The sequence below is a fragment of the Argiope bruennichi genome, chromosome 11 (assembly GCF_947563725.1).
Source record: "Argiope bruennichi chromosome 11, qqArgBrue1.1, whole genome shotgun sequence".
NCBI lineage: Eukaryota > Metazoa > Arthropoda > Arachnida > Araneae > Araneidae > Argiope > Argiope bruennichi.
Window position 1 is genome coordinate 27,181,841 of NC_079161.1, and position 26,231 is coordinate 27,208,071.

At 25.5% G+C, this 26,231-nt stretch overlaps 1 protein-coding gene and 1 long non-coding RNA gene across 5 annotated transcripts in view; one reads left to right on the forward strand and one right to left on the reverse strand.

Moving 5' to 3' along the window:
* LOC129957634 (mediator of RNA polymerase II transcription subunit 14-like) overlaps nucleotides 1-16,529 on the reverse strand; it is a 55,357-nt gene extending 38,828 nt beyond the window's left edge. For 2 of the 3 annotated variants that reach the window (XM_056070067.1, XM_056070065.1), the window contains exons 1-7: nucleotides 16,104-16,269; nucleotides 8,789-8,949; nucleotides 7,187-7,319; nucleotides 5,058-5,152; nucleotides 3,401-3,479; nucleotides 2,658-2,787; nucleotides 1,522-1,562 (exon numbers count right to left, since the gene is read on the reverse strand). In XM_056070067.1, the coding sequence (XP_055926042.1) occupies nucleotides 1,522-1,562; nucleotides 2,658-2,787; nucleotides 3,401-3,479; nucleotides 5,058-5,152; nucleotides 7,187-7,319; nucleotides 8,789-8,895 (585 nt within the window). In that variant the 5' untranslated portion in view covers nucleotides 8,896-8,949; nucleotides 16,104-16,269. Of the gene's footprint in view, nucleotides 1-1,521; nucleotides 1,563-2,657; nucleotides 2,788-3,400; nucleotides 3,480-5,057; nucleotides 5,153-7,186; nucleotides 7,320-8,788; nucleotides 8,950-16,103; nucleotides 16,270-16,410 lie in introns of those variants that run through there. The other variant, XM_056070066.1, reaches the window with a different exon arrangement.
* LOC129957635 (uncharacterized) lies at nucleotides 16,475-22,964 on the forward strand. 2 transcript variants are annotated; one of them, XR_008782800.1, is made up of 4 exons: nucleotides 16,475-16,900; nucleotides 21,497-21,629; nucleotides 22,490-22,589; nucleotides 22,699-22,964. It is a non-coding gene; the product is annotated as an uncharacterized LOC129957635 (long non-coding RNA). The 2 variants fall into 2 exon arrangements; XR_008782799.1 differs by lacking the exon at nucleotides 16,475-16,900 and having other exon boundaries at nucleotides 17,041-21,629.
* The last annotated feature ends 3,267 nt before the right edge of the window (nucleotides 22,965-26,231 follow it).

Consider the following 26,231-nt stretch of genomic DNA (forward strand, 5'->3'; position numbering starts at 1 on the left):
AGTATTCTCTCTAGAATCAAACAATGGCTACATATTTTGAGTGATTATTATTTTTACTATTTATTGTAAAATAAACTTACAGATTTCTCATTACCTATATATTCCTTTAAACTGTCTCATAATTATCTTAATTTATTATATGCTTATTAAATTATTTTTTAATCGTATTTACTTAATAAAAATGTTACATTTTACATGACAAACTTAATTATAGTAGTGCATATTGTATCATGTCATATTACAAATAATTAAATATACAAAATTCAAAATAAAAAGACACAATTAAAATAAAGTAATACAGCAATAAAGTAATTAATTATTCATCTAAAGAAGTGGGTTTGTGCCTTTTTATATTTGAAATTACAGAGTAACTAACAAACCTCATAGTTATAACTACAGCCAAAGGAGAAAAATTTAATGAATCAACATTTAAAAAGTATTAGGTTCAATAAATTGTAACTTATATTGAATCAAATGATGAATTTGGAAATTTTAGAAATAAAAAAAAATACTATTATAATTAAAATTAAAATAAACTTCAGAAAATTTAGAGCATATCCCTAATTATCACAGAGCATCCCCCCAAAAATGCCCAACATCAAAACATTTTACTCTAAAAATAAAGTCCTAAAGTATACATTTCTGCTGTGCTATATTCTAACTGCAATAAAGCAGGTAGTGAATTGCCAATAACTTATATTAAATAAACAAAAAAGTAACACACAAAAGAAAGGTGTTATTACTCAACTTTTCATTATATTTATTTTTACTTTTAAATTTATCTTTAAGGAAAAGGAATGCCAAATTTGGATCATAACAGTACAACCAAAATAAACAATATGAGTCTACTAAGAGACAAAAATTAATTACCATCAAATATCTTTAAAGAAAGAATCAATAACCAATATTTATAAATTTTATTATATGTATTATTTATCAAGCAAAAGTTTTAAAGAAATATTAAAAATATAATATATTTTAATTCAGTTACGATTTTCTAATATACAATTATTTCTTATATAACATTTTAGCTTTTGTTCAGTTTATTCAGCAACTAGAATACTAGAATATTCTAGATTTGTTTATAAAATCATACAAAAGAATATTTTTTGATGTAGACATATAATTTAATTATATATCTGTATCAATTATACAACATTTTATTCCTCTTTAAGAAATACAAAACATTTGGAACATGAAGTCACAAATTTATAATATCATGAGTTAAAGGGAAAAATTTTTTTGAAATACCCTATTTGTTTCAAGTGAGAGAGAGAAGGATAGATAGACAACAGATAAATTTAGACACAAAAATAAAAGTTGTAAATATTCATATCTAAATATGAAGGAATTATTAACAGAATTTCTATATATTTTAAATTTTAAAAATTTTTAAGTTAGCAACATCTCTACTTTTTTTTTAATGCTGCACATAATTTATATGAATAAAAAATAAATTTTAAAATCACCATTTTTCAGCGATTTATAAAAAAAATGCAAAAACATAAATTTATTACTTACTTCAAATTCATGTTCAACATAAAATGTTACCCTTCCATTTTCTAAAACATAAAAAAAAAAAAAAAAAATTGTATTATTTTTGAAAACTAAAGAAAAATGTAACTTTTTTTTGGCACAAATTAAAAAGGGAAAAAAAACAGATAGAGAAAAATCACACCAAGAAGATTTTGGCTATATAAATTTAAGTACTAATATGCATGTACTATTTCAATTTAAAGATCAACAGAAAATTCTGCTAAATCTTCAATAATTATCACTTCATTCAACAAAAAATATAACGATACAAATGTAGATATCCAAGTCATTAAATGAATATCATGAATTAAATTCATTATTCTTAATGAAATAAATTCCTGAATTCCTGAAACAAACCAATGAAATTCCTGAAACAAACTTTTTCTTTTTACTGATCGAAAATTATGATAAAAAATGTTCACAATATACCCCCAAAAAATAAAATACACTATGAAAGTTGATTCAAATGTTATAAATTGGATTCAATGTTATAAATTGGCACAGCACTAATGCATTAAAGTTTTCCATTTGAAACCATTTACTAAAAATATTGTAGAATGAAGAATGAAGTAGAGCACAAATAGCAAGGCTGCATAATCTTACAGAATTACTAAACAAAAGCAGAATAATTTTGAAATTTTGCATAGTTATTAGATAATAGGGGTAATCAAAATCTAATGATGTTCAGATTGAAGCCAAATTTCAGAGTTGGAATCCTAAATTTTACAAACACTTGCAGCTACATTTGAAGGTTTAAAAACTGGCTAATAAAATTTTTTTCCCATAGTTGGAAGTAATTACTTTTACTAATGAATGCAAATGAGTAAGATCTCTTGTTAGACCCAGAATTAATATCATTTGCCTTTGATTTGCTTTGTTGCTTAATTAATCATTGTGTCTCTTAAAATATCTCTCAAAGTATGAAGGATGGCAACAGGGAAGGGATGCCAAGTATCAAACAGAAAACATTTAATTTCAAAGTTACCTTTCTTTTACAATAAAAAAATTACATATATACAACACTTTTAATATACATATAACACTTATGGGGCTTTTTTTATATAACACTGATCCTTATTTGATTAAATTTAACCAAAATAGCAAAAAGTTAAAATATATACCAATGGTTAGATTCCTCATTTGAGGCGGCAGCTCTGAAGAGACTAGTCGATATTGGATGATCTGGTTGAGACGCAAAAGTGTAGCACGCTTCTCTGCTGGAGTAATGGGATCAGGAGGAACAATCTTGTCCTATGGAAAGAAAAGCAAAAGTTATTATAACTCAAATACTATGAATATCAGAAGAATCAAATAAATTTATTATATGATAATGGTAGAATGTGAAAAATTTGTTACTGGCCTGGATCACAATTATGATAAATCAGAGGTTTAAATTTTGAATAATACATATCATAATTTAGATGCACAATCATTTTTATGCCTAATATTTAACAATAAACAGTTTTCTCAAGGATTACTTCAGCACCAAATATTTCAATGCAGCATATTAGTCTTAAATCACATAAGAAAAAAAAATTAGAAAGTATACCAAAAACATGACAATAATATTTATGGTCATTATAAATCTTAAAAAGTGAAATTTTCATTTAAATTTCCCAAAATGCAATTTTTCATTAAGCCTAGATATGATTAAAGATACTACAAAAAAAGTTTCAGTTTTTAATAATATTAGTCACTTTTCAAAATTATCCATTTAACTTTATTTGTATAGATTTAATTAATTCATTCAAAAATTTTATGATTGGAACAAAAGTGATTTATAAATCTGCAAAATAAGATTTATAAATATAAATCAATTGAAAATTTACACTTGAAATTATGTATATATATACAAGGAGCTTACCCGAATGCATGTGGGGAGACGAGAATAAGTTCCAAGAGTTAGAACTTCTACAGCGCAAGGCAGATGAAAACTTGGTAACCTGCAATAAAATATCAATCTTCTTATAGCTCCAATATTCATATATAACAATCAATTTAAATAATCTTGTTATTTTCATTCAAAACTGACTTTCAAACAACTTATCTTATTCCAGAGTCATTTAAAAAAATTCTTCATTAGTCAGTTTATAGATGAAAAAGAATATGAATTGAAACTAAAAAATTTGCTTACAATCAGAATTTGATATTGGAATTCCGAAATTAGATTTATAAATGAATGAATATTAAAATATTTTACAGTTAAAACATAACAACTTTGGAAAAAATTATTCAAATATTAATTTTGTCTTGATAGGGCTTATATCAAAATAATAAGAAAAGTATAAAAATTTATATAAGAAAATTAGGTTTCAATATTTTAATATATTAGGTTAGATTAGGTTTAATATATTATAAAGTATTTATAATATATTAGGTTCAATATTTTACAGTTAAAATTTAATAACTTTGGAAAAAAGTTATTCAAATATTAATTTTGTCTTGATAGGGCTTATATGAAGATAATAAGAAAAGTGTAAAAATTTACACAAGGAAATTAGGTTTCGAAACAACTGACACTGCAAAGTCTTGTAAAAAATTCTAAGAAAAAAATTCCAGGGTTTGATTTTCAATCAGAATTGTTATTGAATGTAGAAGATAAAAAGTGGAGAAATAAATTGTCATTCCATATAATCCAGTATTTTCACTACAAAATCAGCTATATTTAATTGGCAGAATTCTGATAAAAGTGCTGTTCAATAAGTTACATTTTACAAAACAATACTGGGTAAAAGAAAATTAGTGGTATTTTATAATTAGAAAGAACCTTATTATCACTTTATCTCCTTCACAAATAAAAATAAAATATTCTCATACAATGTTGTTGCCTCTATACCACTTAGAACCTTAATTATTTTTAAGAATTAGAATTATTTTTTAGCTGTAAATTTTGGAATTTTAATGGCTTAAATTAAAATATTTTTGCATTACTAATAAACTTGTAAGAAAAAGGACAAAAGAATCGCATTTTCTATATGTCAGTAAATTTTTATAAGAATTTTATTATCCAACTCAATTACAAACGAAATAAATAGAAAAGATTAGATTTAGAATTTAAAAATCGCATTTTGAATAGCTACTGAATCCATCTTTTAATAAATCATTTAAACACCAAATACATATGAAGAAAAAATAAAGACTACTATTCAGCTAAGAAATATTATACTAGATAAATCAGGTTATATTTTAAGAATGAAATTTTATTTTTATATTAAAATATAACTGTATAATTAAGTTCTAATATTTATTTCCTTTTTATTTCGCATATTATTTCTCATGTTTTCATATTTATTTCTGCAGAACTATATCCTACAGGTAAAGAATCACTATTGGAATGGAACATATAGCATTATAAAAAAGTAAACATTTTACACTAATTAAAATATTTTGAAGATATATTTATATAATGATATTCCATAATTATTTTTATAAATAACCTAAATAAAATAAAATTCAAATTTCAATAATTTATTCATATTTATCAACATTAAGATATCGATAAAAAATTGAAAAAATCTTACCTAGCATTGACTAGGGTATCTCTGGACATGACTGAAAGCATGTCCGCCATTTCCACAAATAACATCGATTGTTTGTCCAGAAATGACATAATGGACTGAGGGGAAAAAAAAAAAAAAAAAAAAACATCAACACATTACCAAAAAAAAAAAAAAAAAACGATTTCAGCAAAAGATTCAATTTTATCACATAAAATTCAAATTTCAATTTTATCACATAAAAAGTAGTAATTTTGACAACAATTTACACATTTAACGAGAACAATTTATCTAAATACAAACATCATAAAACTTTTGAATAATAATTAAAAATTATTGTGAACAATAATGAACAATGAAGCATATGGAGCATAGCAATGAATAAGCATACATCCAGTAGCAAAAACTACTGATGAAACTATGATGATAAACCCATCAATTTAGTAAAACTAGGAAAAATTTGATTATTTATGCAGATTCATAAAATTGCTTACATTGCAATGGAATAAATATATTAAAAAAATACTATATTTGTTCTTTTACAAGCCGTTTTTAGTGATCTCCCAATTTGTTGAAAATCTATTTGTTTTTAAATTCCTTATATATTAATTGAAGTGTATTCTTGATAATTTGATATAATTTTGATTATCGACTATATATAATTTAATATAAGCATTAAATTGAAACAAATATTAAAGATGAAGCATCTTAAAACTCTTGCACCTGATCTGCTTATTGTGCATATGAATCGTTCTAATGGAATTCAATCTCATGGCAGAATAATGTCATTTAAATCCTAACTACCCATGTATCTTCAAACTATGCATTGTCTTCCAAGATTTACATTTTCATTCTTCATGTAAACTGTGTAATCACTAAACATAATCTTATTTTCCTTAACTTTTTAAAAAAAGGAAAAAATCATGCTATTAATTATCTAATGGAACAATGACAAATATTATTTCAGGAAACAAAAGCACCATTGAAAATAATGATAAATTTTTTTTTTTAATTGTGAAAATTTTAGGGAAAGGAAAATTAACATAACAAATTAAAATAGAAATAAAAATAATTAACAAGGAGATATTTTTTTTTTAATTTTTAAATGCTGTAAAAAAAACTATCTTTCTTAGAATGGTATTATTAGCAGCTACAACTGAAAAATTCTAAAATCATGTTTAAATTTTAGTTAAATAAAACTGCAATTACAATTTCAAAAAATATCTTTGAGGTGCACCCTTGTGTCTTTTACATCACATTTGAGGCATTGGGCCAAATAGTTTGGCTTGTAAAATACCAGCCATTAGTCTTCTTTATAAGTAGTAATCATTACTTTGATTTTTTTATATGTCATTTTCATTTTTAAATGTTAAGTGTGAAGCATTATTAATCAAAAATACTTTAAGTCTAAAAAAGTGCTATCACATATCTATACTTAAATTTTATTGGAATTCTTACAGACTTCCAAATTAAGTATATATATAACTATATATATACACACACGCGCATACACACAAAGTACAGACACTAAGGCATTTTGAAATCATATTTGGAATGAGGAAAAACTACAAAGAAAACCTACAATCATGATTATATGTAACTTAATGACTGAAGGAACAGAACAAAAAGATTAGATCACAAAACTCATTAAATAGCAAGCAAAAAATTAAAAAGGCACTGAAATATAAAAGACAATCAAAATATTAACCATTTTTAGCTTTAAAAAAGTATCATGTGTATTACAATGAATATTTTTTAAAAATCTAAGTTTTAAAGAAAAATAAGTTTCCTAAAGAAATAGAAAAGGAGAAAGTTCATTTTAATCACAACAGGCATTAAAATTAAAGATCTTAAACACAAATGTAAAGCAAGAAGAAAAACAAGTTTTTACAAAAATGGAAAGCTTCATTTTAATCATAGCAGACATTAAAATTAAACACAACAGACACTGACACTAAAGATTTTAATCAGAAATATTAAACAAGCAAGTTTTAAAAATAAGTTTCCGAAGCTAATTGGGAGGAAGGAGGTTCACTTATCACAACAGACATAAAAATTACAGATTTTAAACATAAATCTAAAACAAGCAAGAAAAATGGGGGAGAGGGCAGGAGGTTCACTTTAATCACAACAGAGTGAAAACAATTACTCACGGCACACTTCTCCACTTTGGAGGCACTGGCGGCCCACTTGACCAGTGCAAGTAGGCGAATAAATAGTTGTCGAGTACGGCTAGCAAATTGCACAATTTCGATTTTACGCTCCATATCTGTCTTTCTGGGTAGACTATAAGTGAAATAAATATAAATGATTAATGATAAATTATAATTCAAATCAAAAGAATTGTAGAGGACACAATTTCTGCTGGTGGCATACATATCATGTATCTCCTTATTAAGAGGAAACTCCAGAGCTCTCAAATATATATATTTATTGTATGAGTTTTTACAGAAGTGAGCAGTTTACAAGAAAGAGTATGTATATACATACAAATGAAAGCAAATGCGCACAGTGCCACCTATGCCTTAAACATTGTAATTCTTAACAAGATTATTATCAAAGAAAAAAACCCATCAAAACAACAGTTAAAATATTAGTTACAGAATATATTAAAGAGTAAAAATCAGATCTAATCAGTTATTTTGTGCCAAAGAATTTTTATTCTTCATTACATGAAACACAAAAGATTCCTATCATCTGGTTTAATGAACATTGGTTTTTTCATACAATGAATGAAATTCACTATTCCATATTTGATTAAAATCCAGCAATTTTTCAGATGAATAGCAAACAAAATTTATTAAAAACAGTAAACAGATACCAGTTACTATTTATTGTTAAGTATATGCAAAAAGTAATTATAAGTATTTAGTGTAATATTCCGCAATATTTCTAATGTGGAAATTTTTTTCTCCAATCTACTGCATTAAACTTAGACAAACTGCTCTTTCAACAGATACAGTATGTGATGTCTCAAAAATATATTTTGTTTTTGAACATATTTAAATATGTATTTAGCATAAATTTTAAGTATATATTAAGTTTTAAGTGATCAAATTTTCTGAAATTTGGAAATTTGAATAAGCAACCTATAATGCATTAATTATTGAAAGTAATGGGAAGTGGGGATATGTATTAAGTACTAAAATGGGAAATATATGAAATAGCCATTTGAGGTAAAAAAATTAAATTCAAATAATGAAAAAGTAAATTAATTTTAAATAATTTTATTAAGAATTACTTTCTTCAGAAAATGGAATGAAACAAACTTACTTAAACACACACTCCCCTCAAAACCATTACTCTGAATTTATAAATATCTAGTTCAAAGAGTTTGGAGCATTGAAATAATGCAAGTACAGACTTATACTTTTATATAAAAAATCAAATAATAAATAAAAATAAATTTTTTAATTGCATTTAAAAAAAATTATTTAATAATAAGCAAATAAAATTCTTTAAAATCATCATCCCTAAGAAATTAGAGTTTTTAACTATTCAGGAAATTGCATTTTTAAATCTTTGACAACTTCTATAATATAATAATATAGCCTGGTACTTTTATTTTTTCCAAAAAAAATTATTAAATAAAAATTTTACTTTTTCTGTCATTAAGGACTTTAACTGCTCTTGCTTATATATAATATAATATATATATATATATATATATATATATATATATATATATATATATATATATATATATATATATATATATGATATCCGACCAATAAATATATAAAAAAAATACTTACAGCTCGGCCAGCACAGTAAGCTCATGGTAAGTCCTTTGTAAAATGAAGTCAATGAGTCTAGCAAGGCTGATGGTATTGTTAGCAGGTGGAATTGCTTGTTGTGCCATGGTTTGTAGTATTCAGAATGATAATTAGTGTCCCTCAATAAACTGTGGGACCATCTGAAAAAAAAAAAATACTTAACTTATACCTTACATTTATAACTAAATAACTAGATTTTTCAAACTTCAGACAAAATGTTGAGATACAATATGGGATAAAGAAAAGTAAATAAGATTAATTTAGCATGAATTATTTACTAAAAAAAATCCTGACTTATTGCCAAATCTAGTAACTTCATTTCCCTTCTATGAACTGATGTATAGAATAAATAATAATAAAAAAAGGTATCTGACAGAATTACAATATTAAACATGATGCATCAAAATATGGTGCTCATATGCTGTATTAAAAAAAGTTAAGGAATTCTTCAGAAGTTTTTTTTAATATGCAATTTAATGTACTTTAATTGTACAATTGTAATAATTTAATTTAATGTAATGTAATACTTTTTATATACATTTTTCATATAACTATTAATTTATATGATAAATCTTGATAATTTCGGACAAATTATTTAAATCTGGAACAGAATTTGAATGTTCTGAGATTCTTCTGACCAATTAATATCATCTGATCCTTTATATGTGATTCATCCCAGAAAAATAAACATTTCAGAGAGCAAGCTTCTGTCTCTTCTTTATTCTGACTAATACAGGGAATATGGTCATGATACATACATGATTCATTTTTAATACATTTCTAAAACCAAACCATATTGTATTCTAAACATCTTCGAAATTTTAGCCACTACATTATGTGCATCGAAATATTTTTTTTCAAACTATAGAAACAAATAAACATCATCAGAAGGGGGGGGGGATGCATTGCTTAAGACTGATTCAGAAAATATTTATGTTAAAAGAAAATAACTATTATAGTTAGCTTGTTCTTGTTTTTTTGCAATAGCTCTGCTAATACTGTAGTGTTTTGATTTTTACTTCAGTAATATCAGCTGTCAAATCAGAACATGAATTAAAATAATATTTTTAATTTTAAGCCAAAGACAGCTTTTTTTTTTTTTTTTTTAACTTTTTCCCCCTTGAATACAAAGTATAGAGAAAGTATTGTAATCATTAAAAGATTCAAACTTCAGATTCTGACAATCTCCAAGTTTTAGATCTCCCTGATTTAGTAATTCTCCCTGAAAACACATTTTTGGAAAACGCCCATCTGTATGTCTGCCTGGCTGATACAAAGATAACTTAAAAACATTTTGAGCTAAAAGGGTGAAATTTGCTACATGGTCTTTACACTAAATTTGTAGATTTCTATCAAATTTTGAGCAAAATCTATTCAGAGTAAGTATGTCTGTATGGTTGTTCAAATATAAGTTAACAAGATAACTACAAAACAAAGAGAGCTAGATAAATAAAATTTGGTAGATGGATTTAACATCAATACTGTAAACATCAATCAAATGCGGAACCAAATCTAACAGGGGGTGTGATCATCTGTTGGTGTACTTTCAGAAACATACAGACGCAGTAGCTCAAAATGCAATGACTTAAATATATCAAATATGTTATTGGATTTTGTGAATACAAGCGAAGTTTTGTGTCAAATTATTGATTCAATCGAGAAGAATGTATCTAAAATCCAAATTAGAATTTCGGATAATTTTAAACGCATGCCAGGGACAAACTGCAAAAAAAAAAAAAAAAAAAAAAAAGCTCCTAGGGGCACACAATAGATTTAATAAAAATGTTAAATATAAGATAATATATCATAATTATTATATACTAGTGCCATGTAAGGCATTCTCTGGGATGGCACTTTTATTAGCGAGAACATGAGAAAGTTCAAGGACTATCCCTCTCACTGGTTATTCAGACAAAATTAAACAACAAATTTCAGTAAACATTATGATTATATAATTTATTTCTCCATTTAAATTAGATTAATCATACCTTATGCTATGAAAAGTTCAGAAAGAGAATTCTTCAAAAGCAAACATTTTAAAAATTAAACCTAGTAAATATTTTCACATATCTTTTTACTATGAACAACTAACTTATAAATAGGGGGGAAAATAATAAAAAAATAAACCAAGAAACACAAGACAAGATTTTTAAAAGATTGAGCCTCTTTCTAATCTGATACATATTACTCTATTGTTGCTCTTTCTGACATGTTATTTGACAATGTAATTTTTTCATGTTAAAACTTGAAACTTTCTTCCTTTCATTACATGATTTGTCTATTTAATGTGTTCCTACTCAACACCTAAGCATGTTGTTAGCACAAACAAAAAATATATCATTGATAAAAAATATATCATCAAACACAAAAAATATATTATTGATAATTCAGTGATATTTATATGATTCTCTATACTCTGATATACTCCAGACACTTTATACTCTGACAGATGCCCAGTCCCCATATGAATTGGATGAGAGAGAATCTACTGTACACTAATATACATTTTAAAGTATATTTATACAATACACAGGTACATTTTATATATTTATTTTCAGAGGAAATTTATTGTATTAAAAAATTAAAGAGAACAAAGAAACTCAAGTAATTATAATGCAGATATCAAAGCAAACATTATTAACGTAATAATCACAGGAAAATAGAAAAGCAGAATAAAATATCTAAACTAATTATCTTATATTTCGAAACCGCATTGAAAACAGTATAATAAATTCTTAAAACCAAATAAAATTTAAGAAAATTCTGACTTTAATCATAAAAATTTTTTATGATTAATACTCAATGTTCATTAATAACTCGCATTAGGAAGAAGAAAATCAGCATCAGAAAATAATAACGAAAGTTCTGATATGTGCTATACAGCTTCATAGCACAATAAACCATAAATTTTTCAGTTGACAAAATTATTTGAGTAAATATTTATAACATATAGTTCCAATATTGTAAAATATTTACTTCTGTGTATTAACTTAATGCCTGATCCACCTTGTTACTCATGCTTTCGTTTTACTTTAAATTTCTATTGTGTGACAATTTCAAAAATTATAATCAAAGAAAAGATACTTAAAAATAAATTATTTGAAAATGCTAAGATGTCAGTAATGAAAAATTTAAATAGCTTTTTGACACAATAAGTAACTATTATTTTTTACATAGATTTCTCCTTTTTCATTCATATATGGATCTTATAGATTTTAAAAATCTGAATTTGAAAAAACAGCCACGTATTTTTTTTATGCAGTTATTTAAATCTTGGACTATGAATGGGCATAAGCATATAAATAAACAAATGAAACATTAATTCCACACTAATAAAGGATTATATAGGCATAGGTGTATTCTTAGTAGATATAACTTAAAAACTATTAAAGTAGAATTATTAAATTTTGCAACTAAATATCTTGGAAAGAAATGAAAACAGCATTAGGTAATTTTTTATTTCCTATGTTCTAATTTTGAAAAGTTAATTTGAAAATACACATATGAAATTAGTTACCATGTTTAAGTATATATGAAATAAAAAAGATATTACTTTCAGTCCTGTAAAACCTTTCTAAAATTGATTTAAAAAATATAATTTGCCATAATATATCCTTTTTTGTCCAATAAAATTCAAATTATCAACAATTTAATAGCTCTATTCTATTCTTATACATTTTTTTTATTTATCTAAATTAGGGGAGAGTGACTCGCAGTCTCTACTCTACTGTACTTCTCAATTTTAATTAGTCAATAACCATCACAGTTACAAGCTGATAACTGCAAAGACTAAAAACAAGCAACTGTTTGCCATATAAACTTTTGCAATGGAATAATAAGTATAGGTATAAAATGACAGAACATTATATTAGAAAATGAACCATTTCGATAAAATTTCATTAACTTTTAGAGATGGAACAGAAACATTATCTATTTATATTATGTAAAAATAAAAACAAATTAGAGAAGCTTTTATTTATTTCTGAATAAAAACAAATTAGTTGTTTTAAATTACATGGTATAACTTCATATGCAAGATAGTAAAAATATATTTAGCAACAATATTGATACAATGTCAATGCACACACAAAATAATTTTTTTTAAATTAATCCAATACTTCTTTAAAAATGATTTTACATAAAATGATAATTTTAAAATAAATAATCATACCACACAAAATCTCAGTTTAAAATTTTATAAATAAGTTTTTGATAGCATAATCAGTTGAAAAAGACAGACAGTATGAAATAATTAAAAAAAACTAATAAGAGTTAAGTCTTAGTTTGTCATCTCTTTGTTAGAACAACAAAAGCTAAACTAACATTAAGTAATATTTCTTATTTAAGTGAAATATTTGAGATAAAAAGAATCATATGAAAATAGCTACAAAGTAATCCACCGATAATAACTTTATAAAAATACACACACATTTTTATCTTTTAAAAAATAATTTTGCAAATTTTCATAAAACAATAGAGTATATAGACTGATTATAAGCAACAGTTAATTTCATTTCCCCCTCCCTTTTGGGTTGCTAAGTCACTGAATGTCATATGGTTAAATCTTTATGATTTTAAGTTCATGACTCCATGAAATATTTCATCCAATGAAATTTCTGTTAATTCCTTTAAAATTTATGTTTTTATTAATTAATTCATTTAATTTCCCAATCATTCTATTTATATTCAATTCAATCTTATTGAATTTTATGCTTACTACATTATTTTTGTATATTATAGAGAAGTAATTTGGGAAAAAAAATATTTATTATACACATGAATTTATGAAATCAGAAACAACAAAATAATGTTTCTTTTGTTGTTATTTCTTTTAACTTTTCAAATTACAATTCTAAAATTTACATGCAATTTTTACAAAATCGGATATTAAAAACATTCATATACTTGTTAACCATATGAACCCAAACTCATTGCATTAAAAAAAAAAAAAAAAAAACCTTGATTCTAGTCTTTTTAAGTGCAATCTGAAATCTAGGGATGAAAGATAATTTATGACCAGATGCTCATATAAAAGAGATAGCTTCAAACTGTTTTTGCATCGCTTAAGATTATCTTGAGTTTTGAAGCACTGGAATTCTCACACTTACTAAGCTCATAAAGTTAAGATACATGCTTTAATTCACTTTTTATAATAATTCATATTATAAAGGACACAGCAAGCCTTCCTCCCCATTTTTTTTAACTGAAAAAACACACAAGCATCACCATTATAGAAAAATTATTATTCATTGAAAAATTAAACAAAAAATCATTAAAAAGTAAAATTAAGTCGCAATATACATGCATGCTTTATTTTTAACAATTTTATCCATTACTAAAGATATTTCTTTACTTAAGAAATTTTCCTCATCAGTAATGCTTATAAATGTGTAAGAAATAATGTTTTCATTTTGCCATAGCAACTGAACTTTTATGCTTCTTATAGCTGAAAATACATTGTATTAGCTCTATTCTTAGAATCTTCTTCAATATTACTTTGACCTTTATTTTGCATTAAAGTTTTATTGTATTTTCATGAGTTGTAAATTTCACTGCTAATCCCATTAGGTTTTCTACTGGTACAATTTGATTTTCATTTTGAAGGTTTTATCTATTTACTTTTCAATAAACATATTGATTCTGTGCTTTAACAGAAAAATATACTCTATTAATGTAATTCAAAATATAAAAAAAAAAAATTTCATAACTTTTATAAATTAGGCAGAATTATCTAAAATCCATCCTAATAAGTTCCTTATTAAATTAGTAAAAAATGAAATAAAAATTCTCTGGTTTAATGATTGAAGTAAAAATATGTTTGGTCATTTCTTTTTAATTTTGATAAAATTATGGTGATTTTTCTCATAATCAAAAAAATGTTAGAGTGAAGCGTATTGTATAAATGGATTTTCCTAACATTTAAACAATATTGCAGAAATGCCTAATGTATAAAAGTCAAATAAACTTACACAGAATTAGTTCAAGTTCATAATTTTTCTGTTAACATCTAATTAAAATTAAAATAATAAGACTAAAAATAGAACTGATAGACTTTATTAAGATTTAAAGAGAAAATTTTTTGCCAAATTATAAAACTATACTGAACAGTCATAGTACATGGAAATGCTGTACCATGCTGTGCCAAACACAAGATAATTTCATGAAAATAACGCAAGCGATATCGAAATTACAATTTCCAATAAAATACTCGAGTAATAAACAGATCCAAAAACTGCTAATTAATTCAGAACTTATCAATTCCTTTGCTACTTATAATGATAAATTATATTTGTTACTTTATTAAAACAGATTTTACTTTAAATTGCAATCATAAAAATGTAACAATTATTTGTAAACAAAATTGTCACTACAGAATCATAAGGTAACATGCAAACACAATAAATATTTATTAGAAATAAATAATAGAAAAAAAAGAAGAAAAAATTCGACAGAATAAAATTACATGAAATTTCATTTTGTAAAACAAACATAGACTAAATGCAAATTAATAAAATTTATATTAAATGTAAGGACACCTATGGAAATAAATCTTAGTAATAATAGTACTTAAACGATAAATTTTTAAAAAGTAACAGTATAACTATATTACAAATCTTACATTAGGTAAGGCAAATTATCTTTATACATTAAGGTTAGACTAGTAAGGTCATATAAAACTAAGAACTATGCCATAAGAATCCAAACACATGCCTCAGATAATTAAAAAAAAGAAGTAACAAAAGTAGAACACAGAAGTAAAATAAGTTTTTAAAACAGATGTTCTGCTTGATTTAAATTTCTTAACTATTGTAACTAATGACTTTTAGAAATAAATGTGCGATATACAAAATATGAATACTTTGTTAAAAAAAATTTGCGACTTTTACATCATAACTATATTTAAAATAAATTTCTTGACCATTCGCCTGTTTATAATGAAAATAAGTCAATATTATAAGTGTAAGCTATAAAATTAGATTCATTACATTTTTTTGAAAATTGAATCTTCGTTCTTCTACAAAACAACTAGACAAAATTACTTTTTCAGAGGAACACATGCCAGGGTTCCCGTATATCAACCGATCACATATGTATAAATACGATCTACGTAAATTACCGACGATGTAGAAATATAAACCTTTAAGGAGATCAGACACTACTTTTTAATTGCATTAGATCAGAAAAATTACAAGTAACAGAAAACAGTTACTAAATTAATTTCTTGTCAAATTATACTTCCTTTAAAAGTAATTAAAACTAGCAATATTGAAGTTAATTCATAAAATAATCTTACCTCTTTACTCAAACAAAAGAAAACACCCCTCCATCTTATAAAGAATTATTTAAAAAAATATTAAAAACTTTCACCTGATTAAATTTAAACATAAATAAATACAGATGACAACACAAATGGATGTATTTACTAATTATATTTTACTTCTCGCTCTCCCTTCACAGCATTGGCATGGCTGTTGCCATCTTTCAACATATAAATTTCGAAAAAAATCGAGGTTTAATGACACAGAAAAAATTATAACTGACGTCCAGAAAATAAAGTGCAAATATGGAATGCTGATTTTGATACTTAAAACTATATTTACATTTGCTCTTTCGTTGATGATACAACCATACTAGTTTAAATACATCATAAAAAGGTTCCATCGTGGATGGTGCGCTCTTTGACGCGTCGTCATTAAACCGGCGTATTTATATTCTCCAAAGGAAGTTTCGGAGAAGACTACGAACCCTAACTTTCTTTAAAGATAATTTCAGGTCTAAAGAAGTTGAATATCTTGAACTGATTCTCGATAGCAATTTTATTTTCAAAAATGTGCTTATTAAGACGCGAGTTCGCAAATTGTACAGACTAACTATTGCAAACACCGACGTGCAGTGATTGGTCGATTTCTTCGCACAGACTTTCTGTGTTGTAGCTGCTGGAACACAATGTTGTTTATTTGGTTCCTGCGTATTTCTTCGTCTGCTCTTTTTCGAAATGGAGAAATTAAATTTAAGTATAAACTAATTCAGATTGATGAGAATACAGCTATTTTTCGCATTTCGGATATTATAAATAAAGAATTAGCACAGGTAGCAATTTTTCAATGAAGCATTAAAATAAGACTTGAAAATCAAGTTTTTATTTGAAGGAAAATTATTCAATTTTCATATTAAAATTATTAACATAAAATATCTATATGCAAATATACTATATTTATGAAGATATTTAGATAACATAAAACGGTATAGAAATCATTACAATTCTTACTGAATATGCATGTAAAATAAAATAACACATGGAGAGTTAGATTTTTTTTATTTCAAATTAAAATTATTACTTTAAGATGTCTATCTGCAAATTTGTTATATCTATTAAGAAATTAATAAAATTAAATGGTGTATGCATGTAAAATAACACAAGAGAAACATAATTGAATCAAGAGAGATCAAAATAAATGAATTGAGAATCAAACTTTTGATGGGTTTTTCAATTTAAATTTAATATTAAAAATTATCTATGTTTTATCTGAAAAAAAATATAATTTTATGAAAAAAAAACTGCTTCACTTATAAATTGATATTCTAAAATATGAAACATTGATGGTATATATCAAGAAATAAATAGCAGATAAATGATGTAAAGAGGTGGGCACTAGCTGCTCCTTGAATATTTCAACTTCTGTTATGGAAAAAAAATCATAATATTTCTGACTTATCTTGCAATGAAGAAACAACATTCCCAGTGGTTTCGTTTTTGTAAGGGTTGTCCCAAAATTTCTGGTTTTTCTTTGAGTTCTAAATTTTTAAGAAGTCCCTTTTCAACAAACTGGAATTTTAACTGAACTCTATTTAGCATATCAAGATTTATAAATATATAAATAAGTTTATTCGTCTCTTTTGAATATAGATTCTTTTAGCAGTTTTCAAGAATTGATAAATGGTTGATGCATCTGGGCACGCAGACAGATTAAATCATCATGTTTACTTTTTTATTTCTCCAGGTGTAGCTAGAGGAGTACCTATTGAGTGCATCATCACAAATGCAGAAGAAATGAAGTAAGTGGAAGAGTGAAACTTCTTTGTGAGTGTTTCCCTGAAAAATATTGTTTATTGTAAATTGGGCCACTGATTATTATGACAGATGATGATCTGAAAGAAAGAGAAGTTCTGAATGAAATGTGGCCAAATTCCACTTACTTACTCTATCAGTTTCATGTGCTGAAAGCAGTATGGCGATGGTTTATGAACAGTGAACATAAAATTCTAAAAGAGCACCATCAAGAACTGTATTTTTCATTTAAAGCATTGATATAAGCAGAAACTGAAATGCAGCTGAAAGAGTTGCTTAAAAATATGTGGAGAATAGCACGGTCAGGAAATATGCAAGTGTATCATATATTTGAGCAATTTGTTCTCCAAAAAGCAATTATGGTGCACTTGGAATTAAGAAGGAAAAACAATTATGGTCATGGAAAAATGCTTTTAACCAGGGGAAACAATACAACAAAGTTTGTTTAAAGTTTTTAAAAGAGACCATACTTGGACGAGTGAAAGCATTTAGCTTAGTTCAGTTATTGGACTTCTTCCTCACTAAGTTTGAGAAATATCTACATTGTAGATACTTAGACTTTAGTTTTAAGTGTTCTTCAAAAAAAAAAAACTAATAAAAAAAGTTTTTGCTTGATGATAAAAGGATTCAGAAAATGAGATCACTAAATAAGGACAACACTTATTTTGAAATTGATCACCATTTTGTTGATTTGGAAAATTCCATTTGTACTTGCTTTGTTGGTATGAATGGAAAACTGTGCAAGCATTTAAGTGCTGTGATTCTGAAGCAAAATGAAAAATCCACATTTGTCTATTCACTAGAAAGTAGGAAATTAATGTATGAAGTGGCTACTTGGAAAAAATTGGATCCAATTAGTACTTTCTTGCTACCTTTAAGTTTTAACCCATCACAAAGCAACTTTCCCTCTTTCTCAATTTTATGATGCACCACAAATTTCTACTGCAACACTTCCACATTCTTCTAACGATATACTTGCGAAATTTGATAATATTACACTTCCACATTCTTCAAATGACACACTTTCACCTACACATATTGACAATTTTTCACAGCCTTGCAATGATAGCAACATAGTTCTACCAACTATTAACACTACTTCATAGACTATTGCAGCTACTTATCAAAACTCAGACAATGAAACAGATGATGATGATGATTTTAAAAAATTTAATGATATAATTAATCAAATTAAGTCTGGGTACAAAAACAATCCTGATGTTTTTAAGCTAGCAATAAAAAAATGGTGAAGAATGTAAACAAGTTTGGAAAAACAGAAACTGGATTGGTGTCTGCATTGCATAACTTCGGAAGGTACTTTTTTAAACCTATTTTGGTAGGCTTGTTAAGTTTACATTAGAAAATTAACAAGAGAGAAAATAAGATTTGATGTGTAGCAGTTTATTGTAGCAAATTAATTTTTATTTTTAAAGACTAAACTTTTTTATCCAGTTTTGAAGTCTGTTTAGCTTTAGATTTCTTAATTGTTTGACGCTTTTCTTTTAATTTTTATTGCTGTAAAAATTGAAACTGAAAGAGTGATAAATTTAATACAATATACACTCAGTACATGAATTAAAAAATATATTGTTGAAATTTGAGCTAAACAGTGTATGGGTTTCTATTAATTTTATTTTTATATACTTTAAAGTATAGCTAATGCTATTTACTATGAGTTAATACTAATAACTTATCATTTTTTACACCACATTTAAAGAGTTTAGTGGAAGAAAGTGTCAAATGGCAGTTTGAAAACTTATGCATTCATCTTTAATAATATGGTAGGATCTATTCTATAAAAGAATTAATAAGATAGTTTCAATATGAAAAGGAGTTTTGTACGTGGCTTTCTTGTATTTTTATACATTCTAAAGCTAAATTTCTTTAATTCATTAAAATGCCATGTAGAACTTTCTTCCATTGACCTCTTCAGCTGTATGATGAAGGTTGGAGGAAATTTACTTAGATTTCTTCTTTTATTTTTCCCTCTGAGTTTTGAAGTGCAGCAAAAAGAGAGGCAATGAAATATCTGTCCAAACTACAGCAATTGCGAGATGAAAATCAATTTTTTGTGAAAGGAAAAGTGAAGTTGGTGGAAGACCAGTTAAGAAAGCATTACTACCTGCCCTAAAAGAACATGTATATGGAATTTTCTCTGAGTTACCTAAAAAACATCCAAAAACAAAGCATAATTTGAGACACTTTATTGAAAAGAATGTATCTCTTCCTAGTTAATTGTTGAATAGAAGACAATAACAGTTATACTTGCTAACAGGTCTTTTTTATTAACTAATCAGTACTAGACAAAAATTCTGCTCACAGCTTGTTAAGATGATGTCAAAAAGACTCTGAAGATGAAACTGGATATTAATAACTTTTGACGATGTTGTTAATTTATACTTCTAGCTAATTTATACTAATTTTATTACTATCATGCTGCAAAAATATGTGTAATTGTAATTTTTTTTCTTTTGTACAAAGAACATACTACTAGAACATAGTAACCATTTTGTACTAGAACATAGTAACAGGATTTGTATGGTGTTAAAATAATTGGTATTAATAAGGTATAAAATTTTAATGTAGTTATGGTATCAAATAGAACTTATTTCACGAAACTGTTATATGTTAAATAATTTTCAATTTATTATATATATATATATATATATATATATTATATATTATAAATTAAAGGAGTTAAAAAAAAGTATTTACAAGTTGCTCTGTTGTATATCGAAACATTTTCAGAAAATGAATAAAACATACCTTTGAAACCAAAGAGTCCTGAATTTTTCATTGATGTTATTTGTATTCACATATATTAACCATAGTTTTCATATAATCAAGCTTGAGCTGTTATTTGATGGGATTTGAAGTTATTCTTTACTTGTACATTCTAAAACTGCATTAAATCATTCTTCCCTTGCACCTTTTTTTTTTTTTTTCTTAGTTTTTATTATTTTTTGCAACACTCTTCAAAATTCTTGAATAAATTGTTAGTGTTAAGCAGTGTATAAAAGAAACAAACAAACAATGGATAGACTAATTTATAATTTTTTTAATCATAAAAAATAGAAGTTTAAAAATTATTTCCTAGGGATGTAGAAGGGACATTGGGAAGCACATAGCCTCAAAGGATTTTCATTTTCCTTACCAGCTGAAAATTGAAGTAGTTAGTGACATAAAACATAGTTTGTGCTTATTTAAAATATAAAATACTAGGAATTTATGATTAGACATCCGTTTAATAGAATTGGCGAGATTTTTTTAAAAACTGTTATTCTTTTTTCACCCTTATAATTAAATTGGCTAGTCAGGCCAAAGGATGAAAGGCAAAGTGAAGAAGGGATTTAACACAGTGCCTCTACTTAAAAATGACAAAAACATTTTATATTAGAATATATAAAATATTTTTTTAAAATTCAAATATAAGAAAAAAAGGTACTTACGTATTAACGCCACCGCAACTACAGATTTGGCGGCTTTTAAGTGTTGTGTGCGAACAACAGGATTGCTCTTTATTGGCATATTAGCACAAAAAATGCCAAATCTGTAACTGTGGTGGCGTTAATATGTAAGTACCGATAGCAGTTTAATAATAAGCTATGTCCACACAGAAAGAAAATCACAGATTTCATTCAGGAATTTGATAATGGATCATAGTCCCCATTCGCAGCAGGCAGAAATACAAATCACCATCACCATATTTTTTTGTGTTAAGCTTGGTCCTGTGAGGTTGAAACGGGACGTGTAAGTATAATCTTATACATTTTGTATATTAATATTATATTTTGTATTATTAATATTATATTTTGTATATTAATATTATATTCTACGTTTGCTTTTATTTTTTGCTTAGACTTTTTATTTTATTTCTATTTTTTTCTCTATGTATTGTTTTTTCAAAACCAGCGAGGTGAATGTGAATGCCAAAATGATTGGAATATTAAAAAGACATTAAAAACAGGGGAAACCAAAATATTCTATATGTGAAAATTCTGGATGAATATTATTTTGTATATCTACTGATGAGAGCAAGTATTTTAAAAAAAGATCTAAATATTTATTCATTAATATCTTGAACTAAAGAAAATTTCGAATAAGTTTATTTAAGAATATGTATTTCGTTTTTGCTAAAAAAATTTATAACTTCCACTTGTGGCATTTTAATTTTTGTCAATTATCATTCATATAATAATTATTATAATAAATTTTCATCATATGAATAGATATATCTATCATTGATATTTTGATAAGCTTTAATAAAGTATTCGAAAATTTTATACTGACACAGAAAATTCATATTATATATTATTTTCTACATGTTGAAAGGGGTTATCTTAAGTAAAATGGCCATTTTGTTTATATAAATACCCATTTTTTTTAATTTTAAAATTTTTATAAGGGCATTTATTTTTAATTTAGAATTCTTTGTTATAAATATTATAGACTTCTGAATAATTTTTCTAGTTGATCTGACGTTTAATAATCAAAAATAGTCAATTAATTTTGACTAAGTTCCGTTGATATTAAAATAATGTATTGCTATTATTAATTAAGAATTGTGCAAAATTATTAATTCTTAAGTTAAAATTTATTTCAAATTTCAGTCTTTTCAGAACCATGTGAAATAAAATTGTTTAAACATTCATTTAATTCTTCATATGCTGCACCAAATACATGAAATGGATTGTTCACCGTGAAATAAAGGTAATTTGAATAACATATTTTTTCATAATTGTTAAAGTGGGAATTTTGAGTGGCGTTTATACAAATATTACATAATTTGATCCTAATCAAAAATTTTTTGTTTTTTTAGGTACTGAATCACTTTTTTGCAGCTGCCTTGAGTTTCCAACTGCTAAAAGTTAAGAACGTTGGACATTTTCACCACAACTTTTATGTGCAATGTAAAAATCTGAGTATATATGATTTTAATTATTAATAATAAAATACTACAGAATTAGAAGCACGGACTTCATAAAGGATTTCGCATTATAGAATATTCATTATATGTTAGAATTGTTATTCATTTTTATTATTTTGTCAATTGCTGTATTTGTTCAGTAAAATTATTTGATATTATTTTATTTTTTTATTTCATGTGAGTGTTGGTATTATTTTGTGTACTAGCGTCTCAATCACAACATTATCTCTATGAGATGGACGAATCCATCATAAACCGCACTTTTCACAGGTAGGTACGTTTGATTGAGAGGGACACCAAGGATAAGTGTTGTAGATCAACGCATTTCCTGGTTCAGTTGAATCGTTTTTTGATGAGAACGAGGGAAAACGTTGTCATTGCTTTTGTACGTAAATGCGGATATCTTTTTTTCCCCATTAAGAACAGTGTTGTTATCTAGCGAGTGTGAATAATTAATCTTAAATTTCCCTTAATTAATGTCTATTTTTAAATTGCTATTTCTTATCTTTGTAACTGATGTTTTTGCAGTTCACAAATTTGCTCTTATTATGCATTTCATAAACAGATCATATAAAATCTTTAGAAATGTTTCAATTGCATTGTGAATGAAGAGATTATGTGATATTGATATTCATATCACATTATAGGATCTGATTACATCCATATATCTAATACGGAAATAAAACAAATCATTATCCATTCTATATATGTTGCTTTTTATTTGGTCATTATATTACTCTTATGCTTTATAGTTTTAAGCAAATGCATGTTAAATTCTTATAACTTATAATTTTTCAATAACTTAAGGTGATAAACTAACAGAAATTCATATCTGTTGTCATAATTAAATATTTTATGAGTAGAAGACATAACTAAAACTTAATGATCTAAGTCATCTTTATTTTTAAAAAAATTGAGTAAAATAACATTAACATAAATTTAGAAAAATAATTTTTTTATGTGCTCGCTGTAAAAACAACTTGATATCACAATTAACTTCTCAGGGAAAGTATTTAGATCTTTTTCTCTCTTTATTTTCAATTATTCAGTCTTCAATTTATTTCTAACTTAATTCAAGCTGACTAAACAAAGAAATAGCATTCAATAATAGTGGTATAATAAACATGACATGTTGAGTAAGTATATATTGTAATTTTCATTGTATATCAAGGCAAGTCTTTATTCAAGAATCAGGTTTTTTTATATGTATTCTGATTTTATTGAGAGTATTTTGAAATTGATTATTTTTAATTAATTCAGAATTAAGTTTGATTGAGATTTAGCTTACTGTATGCCAATATAGGGTAATATATTATAAATTTCTAAAGTTTTTGAATAAATTTTTTGTTACTACAAGTTATTCCCCGCATCTAGACAAATAAAACAAACTGTTTTTTTTTTTGTTTGTTTGTTTGTTTTTTTACTTAATATATAATTTTCAGTAAATGAGCTATAAAAATATGATGAATCTTTTTAATGCATGAAATAAAACCATATTTCAATTCATGTTTTATTGGTAATTTAATCATTTATAAATTATACCATAATTGAAAATAAACTTAAAATTTTTCATTTGATAAAGTTATTTATCAGCCCAATTAGTGTTATTTCAAAATAAGCTGCAGCTGTTCATGATTTAAAGTTGCAAAGAATTGTATTTTATAGTTATTTTTTTAAAACATAGAACTATTTAAATCCAATTTTCTAGTGACAATTCATACAAAGCCATATTCTGTTACAAAAAATTATTTAAATGTAACTTCCTGCTAATATATTGGAGGACATAAGTTTTTTTTAATACTATTTTTCTAACTGTTAAGTCATATTATGAAGAGTTTCATGTCCATACTTGAAGCTTTCTCAGTATGTTTCAAAATGTAAAAAAATATTGAAAGATTAATAATAATGGTTGATTAAAAGTTGTTATGAATATTCATAATATTGCAGCTTGTTATTGGCACTCTGAATATAGGAAAGGAATCAACTTCCACTTTAAAAAAAATATTACTATATTTTTTCAATTAATAATTTAAGCAGAAATGACAATAATTAAAATAAAATGCTAGATGTTGAACTAATATATCATACAAATATAGAAAGCTTGACTGTTTAGCATGTTCATAATTTCAATATATAAGAATTGCCATTTTTCAATTGAATAATATACTGCTTAGCCAAACAACATAGCTAAACATGGCTGTTGACTCAATTAATTCTAAACAATTCATAGGAATCGATTAATAAAGCATAGATTGTTATGTCAGTTTCTCGATAATTTATCGAAATACAGAAAGGCAATAAAGTAAATTTCGTTGTTGCTGCAACTAATGAACAGAATGGAACTAATGCATATATAGACTAATGACAACTGCAAACTAATGAACAGAATGGAACTAAATTGCATATATAGACTGTGGATGACACAGGGAATTAAATTTCACATACACAAAAAAAAAGGTTAACAGTATAATATATTGTATAAATGAAAGAGCGCTATATTGAAAATGTTCCACATGAACCTTGGGATCCTAATGTTTTGGTTCCAGTAGCGCCAATATGTCTCCATATTTTTTTTTTTTAACCTTTAAAGAGTGTTAATGGAATTTGGCTTAATTCTATTTATTAGTTTTAGTTATAAATGCCACCAAATAGGCAAAGTTATTTTATGCTCACCCTATAGTTTCATTATACAAATTTTTTTGAAATGTAATGAAATTATAAGAATTCATAAAAGAAAAAGAAAAATTGGAGCAAATAAACTATAGTTAGGGAAGAATTAATTTTACTTGCTAAATCATACAACATTTTTTTCATGTTAAGGAGAATGAATATAATACCCTGATAAGTCTATAGTTAAGTAACTGGATTTTGAATGAAGCAATAACATTTAGGAAAATAGAAATGTAGTCAAATATCGAGCGCCAAATTCTTATTGGTTTGATAGTGTAATAAAAATAATTAAATGGCAAACAAATGAATCAACATACGAAATAAAAATTAAAGAAAATAAATAATACATAGCACTGTATTACTTCAATTATTTTAATAAGTTCACATCATAACCAGATAGTTTAAAGTGACGAAAAATAAAATTCATTAATTGTCAGCCTTATGTAACTATAAAATGTAAATAAATGTGTTAATGGTAATTTCTTTCATGTTGCTGTTTAGTTTCACAGAATCATATTTGCAGTGCTTGTGGATAAAGTAATGCTGTCTTCTTCCTCTTGAGAATAATTGCAATATTTATTAATTTGTTTAAAAAATTGTGGTTGGTTTCATTGTGTCATAAAAATGAATAAACATAATTCTTATCTAGAGAATAGATTTTTACTTAATTTGTGATAGTGTTGCATATTTACGAAATGCACAGCCTGAAACATACAAATTGCCAACAAACAAAAATGTCACCGAACAAAGGAAAT